The sequence below is a fragment of the Anomalospiza imberbis genome, chromosome 4 (genome assembly GCF_031753505.1).
Source record: "Anomalospiza imberbis isolate Cuckoo-Finch-1a 21T00152 chromosome 4, ASM3175350v1, whole genome shotgun sequence".
NCBI classification, from domain to species: domain Eukaryota; kingdom Metazoa; phylum Chordata; class Aves; order Passeriformes; family Viduidae; genus Anomalospiza; species Anomalospiza imberbis.
Window position 1 is genome coordinate 60,694,877 of NC_089684.1, and position 6,000 is coordinate 60,700,876.

General features: G+C 49.3%; 1 protein-coding gene across 2 annotated transcripts in view; it reads right to left on the reverse strand.

Moving 5' to 3' along the window:
- Positions 1-6,000, reverse strand: part of PPARGC1A (PPARG coactivator 1 alpha) — a 368,975-nt gene extending 362,975 nt beyond the window's left edge. Inside the window, exon 1 of one of the 2 annotated variants that reach the window (XR_010998600.1) lies at positions 5,378-6,000. Coding sequence is in view for 1 of the 2 variants with exons in the window: in XM_068188796.1 (XP_068044897.1) it covers positions 5,378-5,464 (87 nt within the window). In the remaining variant the exon portion in view is untranslated. The remainder of the gene's footprint in view (positions 1-5,377) is intronic. The other variant, XM_068188796.1, reaches the window with a different exon arrangement.

A 6,000-nucleotide genomic window follows, 5' to 3' on the forward strand; every position in this document is an offset into this window, starting at 1 on the left:
TTAGACCACATGAACATTTGACCAGCTAAGAACTCCCTGCCCTCTTCCTTCAGAACACATTGCTAGAACTACTGACATTCTCTCCTGAACAAAACTGTATTTTTGAAAATCCCATCGTATGTATAAAGCACTGAACAGCATTAGATCATCGCAGCCATAACTGTAACTCACAATCTGCACATGAGTTTTTCCTCTAAAATTAGATACAACAATAATATCTTGCCCATTTCCTGCATGTGCTTTAAAGTTGTGCTATTGTGCTCTACTGTGTAACTCTTCAGTTGCTCTTCTCTGGGACGTGAAAAAATGGTTCATTCCTAGTTTAAACTGTGCTTTTTTTGTTAGATGAACCTGCCATCAGAATACACTTTTCAAAGTTACTGTGTTGGATGAGCAATGTAGGCATTAATCTCTGAAAGAAAGAGAATCATGTTTAAAAACATTTTTAATAAAGTCCATTACCTGTTTTTAATAAACTACATCTTTCTCATTATCCTTTCATTTATCTTTTGCTGGGATGTCAAGAAAATAGGTGTCTTCAGTTTCACTTTCATTTTTACTGCTATTTTTCAGCTTTGTGCACTAACACCCTTTGGAGTCAGGAAAACTTCAAATCCAGGATTCAGTCTTTTTTAAAATTTCAAAGTATTTTCTGTTAATACTAAACCAGGATTGCATTTTTTTCTAAACTAATTTAGTTTTGACAGCCTTCTTTTAATTTGCACAGATGTTACAGGCTCTGTTAAAATGTAACTTCACTTGAATGATGGTCTTATTCCATTGGTTTTCACCACCAAATAAAATACAACTATTAACTGAGTGTATTTCCATTTAAGGAAAACATCTTCAAAAACCATATAGTGCACTGTCTAATCTTGTACAGATTGGCATCTCAGATTCACAGACATACGCAGAATATGCTATATAAGTGCAGGGCATTAACACAAATTAATCTAGCATTTCCAAACCTGCGTAGATTTTGTATACTACTACTCAAATAACATTAAAGAAAAAAACAAAAACACCCAGAAAACATGGAAACAAAAGTAAGACAAGAAGTCTGTTTTGGTTGGTTGCCCCTGAGAAGCGCCCAGTGGTCATACTCTAAATAAAAGAATAAAAATGCATAAAAGCAATATACTACACTCAGTTCAGCTCCCCAAAAATACTGGCAGAAAGCTACGCTAGGGCACTTCTGCCCCTGCTCATGTAAAGACAAAGAGGCAACCCACAAGGTTGGCTCTTAGCTTCATCTTTCACTGACTTACTAATACCCACAGAATATATTTTGCCCAAGTATGTTGTATAATGTACTGCTATGTTCGAAAACACAGGACAAAGAAAATGGTGTCAGTTACTAAATCCATAGCTGAGAGTTACAGGGAAAAATCTCTGAAATAATGGCATCAATCAGGCAGCATACTCTTCATTTTACTTGTGTACTGCATGGATTTTGACGTCAAATTAAAATAAGTTTCCAGGTTTATGTGTTAGTCATAGAACTTCATTCACAAACTACATTTTGAATTATTTTCAAGCACTTCCCCACCACACAGATTAGTAACACAACAACGTAGCCAATTCTTAACTGGAGAATGAAAAATAATTAATACAAATAATGCTGCCAGTTCAGCATAGACAGGTTACGCTGAGAAATATTATTGCTCTTGCAAGGCTGAATACTGCTTGCAGCACTTAGAAATAGCTGTTATTTACTCACGACTACTAATTAAGAAAGAGATGTAAAGAGAATTTCCAGAAGACACACTCAGGAAGGTTCTGGCAAAAATAAAGAACTAGAAGTAGAGTGACAGCCTAAAAATAAAGAATACGGAATAAGTCAACAGGAAATCTGATGGATAGTCCTTCATCTCAGTTTTATACACACTGGCAAGATAACACAGGTAAGTTTATGCAACCATAGTTCAAAGTTCTTAAGATTTAAGTCTACAAGTTTGACTGGAATTTAGCATAATGGTTAAGTCTCTGTACCACAATAACTAAAAAAAAACCAGCAAGCTTCAGGAGAACACTCAATCTTTTTGAAGTTATCCTTAATAATGTGAAGTCGTATTTGTAGCTAATATGGAGCCTTGTATTCTGGAAAACTATCTAAGAAATTGATTCAAAACAGACTTCATAAAGTTTCTAGACATGATTTCGCCATTACAAGCATTTTTGTGATGCACTTTGAAATTTAATATGCAATGGAAAAGCTCCTTCCACGAATATTACCAACAAACCACGCACATAAGCTTGTGCTTAAAAACAAACTGCAATAATGCACCAAAAATATAAAGGTTGAAACACATCTCTCAAACTCCCCAGATTATAAAGCAAACATCATATCTGTCTTTTCACAGCTGCCAGACAGTATATTATACTTCTAGAAGTCACTGTTCTCTTTAACCTCACTGATTCCATTGTTGAGTCGTATTTTGATTACTTATACTCTCATTAAAGCCTTGAGATGCCAGGAAAAGATTCTTAGTAAGCTATGGCTGAGGCACTATTGATATTATACAAGGGATCCTTTTACCTCATAAAAGATGTTGAGAGTGGATCATATTGATTTGGAATAAAAAACTATTTTTCCAGTAGTCAACCCATCTTCTCATCTCAGCAGTTTCTTTTAAAGTTTTTCTGTTTGCTGTTTTGTTTTAAACAAAACAAATTCTATTTTGGCTATGTTGCTAAATTTAGCAAGAGGGTTTGAAAGCTTTTTTTATTTTTTTTAAACTCAATTCAGGTAAAAACAAACAAACACGAATATGGCTGACAGTCAAGTCTGAGCCAAGTCTGCCTTTTTAAGTGCTAAAACTTGTAAGAAAAATGTATTTGCAGCAAAATCCCATATTCATTTTGATTTCATATTCAGACTAACATCTACCGCTAATCCTCAACTGATGAATTTGACTGATATAAATGGTAACATAATACGCAAAAGATGAAAATAGAAAGGAGCCTTGAGCACCAGAAAGAATGTGTCTTAAAAATTCTTCTCATCTTCACCCTGAAAGCTCTTGCCAGCTCATCTGTTCGTCCGTTGTAATGCTATGTAATGATTACACCTTCTCCTTCGAAACACCTTTCCTAATCATGCATATTTAATTCAACTTTGTGTATATATCCTACAGTTTATATAGTCCTGCTATAAATAGACCTGCTGCATTCTGAATTATCTCCCGCGTTTTCCCTTAGATACAGTTCAACACTGGTATTTAGAACAGATCAACTCTGGATTTGCCAGCAATTCTTCCTGCTTCCATTGTGATAAGGCTTGCTCTCCTGAAAGGGGATGTAGGGGAACCTATCATTTCACAATGACATTCTTTCACCGAACTGTTTCGCTACAGAATGAAACTAACTTTAGATAAAGGAGCTGGTTTAAACCTGATTTTATTGTCTGCGTTCCTAAGCATTTTTCCCCTCTGATGGTTTCAAAGGAGTCTTCCCTGTAACTGCCTGCCTTTTATACCAGGCATGAGCCCTTCTTAAATCCCAGTGACTTGCACGGGCTCGCATTTAGCAGGACGATAATGCACGTTCTGTGTTCATATAAGCACACTGGCACCGGTGTGTGCCCTCGGTACGTGCAGAGGAGCACACGCCCGAGCGGGCTCGGGAGCACCGGCCACCACGAGCCGCTGCGAGCGGCGAGCCCGGCGCGAACTCCCGCCGGGGCCCGGAGTCCGGGCAGCGCCGCCGCGCTTCCGAGCGGCGGCTCCGGCCGCGCCCTCCCGGCCCCGTCACGGACCGGCCAAGCGCCGCTGTGTCCGCGCACCCGCCGGCCGCGGGGCTACCAGAGGGGCTCCGGATGGCTTCGCCGAGCCAGAGGGGCTCCGGCGCGCCGGGAGACGGCGTTTCCGCGCTGGCTCTACGCTTGATGCGTGTCTGGTCCCCACACGAGCCCCCCTCTCCTCGGCGCACGCCGGACTGACTTGTTCCCCGCCGGGAAGGCTCTCCGGGCCGGGGCGGCACACCCGGCAGGCAGCTGCACCGCGCACGGAGCGGGCGCCTGCCGCGATGGGCCCGGCAGGGGTCCGCTCGCACCCGGGACACAGAGATACGTCTTTATTTATTCGGCTGCCTTGGACGAGCAAGATATCAGGGCTTCGGAGCCCCACCGCGCCCGGGCTCGCCGGCCGGCCGCTGCCGAAGGGCGGCCCCGCTCCTCGCCGCTTGCAACTCCTGGAGCAGGGAAGTGCGCGCGGCTTCTCCCTGCCTCGTCGTGAGCTGTAACCTCAGCCTGTTAACTGCTAGTTTGAGGGTTTCAATCTCCTGGAAATCGGGGTCGTAAGGCTGCACGTTTTCCCCTGAGCTCAGCGGGCTCTGTCCCCCGCAGGGAGGAAGCGGGGAGGTAACCCCCCTGTTCACCCCGGCTCTCCCGCCCCTCCGCGGGCACCACCGCCCGCACAGCCCGGGGCGCCTCTCGTCCGCTCCGCGGCCCGCTTTCATCCGCTGCCCAACTTTTCCTGTCACGCCAGGGCCAGAAAACCCCTTCCCCACGCACACACACACCGGTGTAGTTTATAAATGACAGTTGCCTGTAGACTTTCACCAGACAAGCAGCGGGGGCAGCAGACTACAACAGTTATTTAATTAAAGGCGCTTCGGAGACTCCCAGAATAGCTCTCTACCTCTGAGGCGCGATTTCTGGTTTCCCCCCGCTCTCCCCCACCGCCTCGCCAGCCGCCCCCCGCTGCCCGAACCCCGGCGCGGGTGGGAAGGACGGACCCGGCCGGCGTTACCCGGCTGAGCGCTCCGCATTGCACAGTCATCAAAGTTAAGTGCGTGGAGGGGGGATCGGGGGCGAATCACAGAGAGAGATGGGTGAGCCGAACTATTTCCACCCAGGCAGGATCCGAAATTACGAATCTGGATGCGTTTGCAGCCATTTCTGAGGGAGGAGGAAGCGGGTGCGGGGGGGACCCTCTCGCAGCCTGTCACTCGCACCCCGCTCCCCCCGCCCGGCAAACTCGCCCGGCTGCCTCAGCGCGGTCCCTCAGTGCAGCCGAGGGCAGGCTCGGGGCACTCCGATCGAGTTGCCCGGCTGAGTCCCGAGTTGCTCCCGGGCAAGACACAGCCCACCGCGGGCTACGACTCTCGTTCCTTAATCCTCCTCACGCTCCTCTTCCTCACAGGAAGGGAGGGGAGGGGGCAGAGGGAATGGGGCTGAAAGGCACATGGGAAGAGGCTCTTTTCTCTCATTTCTTTATTCGGCTGATTTAACCCCCCCCCCCACCCGCAACACACACACATGCTGAACAGAAACACTTCCAGACCCTTCCTGCACACACTGGCACCACCTTCGTTTTCCCCCGAGGAGCCGGGTGGGCGCAGCGACGGCGAGCGCGCAGCACCGGCCACCTCTTACCTGGTTGTAGGAGGTCTCCCAGGAGGAGGTGTAGTTGTAAAAGAAGGAGGAGAAGCAAGCGTCTTCCGACAGCCCGCAGCCAGCCATCCTCTGGGCGCAAAACCTCTTCGGGAAGGCACGAGCAGCCCTCGCAAACTCTTGCCTCTTGCGCGGTCGCTGCCGCCGCCGGCGCTGCCCCCGCGGAGTGGTGCCGACAGCTTCGCGCTGGCGGCGGCCGGCGCGGTGCGTGCGGGAGAGCGGGGCTGGCTGGCCGGCCGGCTGGATAGATGGATGGTGGGTGGAGGGATGGAGGCGCGGGTACCGCGTGTGTCTGAGTGTGTGAGCGCGGCCGTTCGCGGCGGCACCGAGGGGCCGGGGCCGGTCACGTGCGCGCGCTCACTCCGCCGCCGCCGCCGCCGGGGACGGGCCGCGCTACAGACCCCGGCACTGGATCACCGGCGCCGGGCGCCCTCGCCATCCCCACCCGCCCGCCCGGCCCCGCTCGGCAGCGCAGCCGCTGCGCACGGGAACGAGGGGGCGCCTGCGGAACCTGCGGCCGCACCGCGGCGGGGAAGGAGCGGGCAAGTGGCGACGCGCGTCCTCCCCCGCCGCGCCGGGGCAGCGCCGCCGCGGGCGGGCCCGCC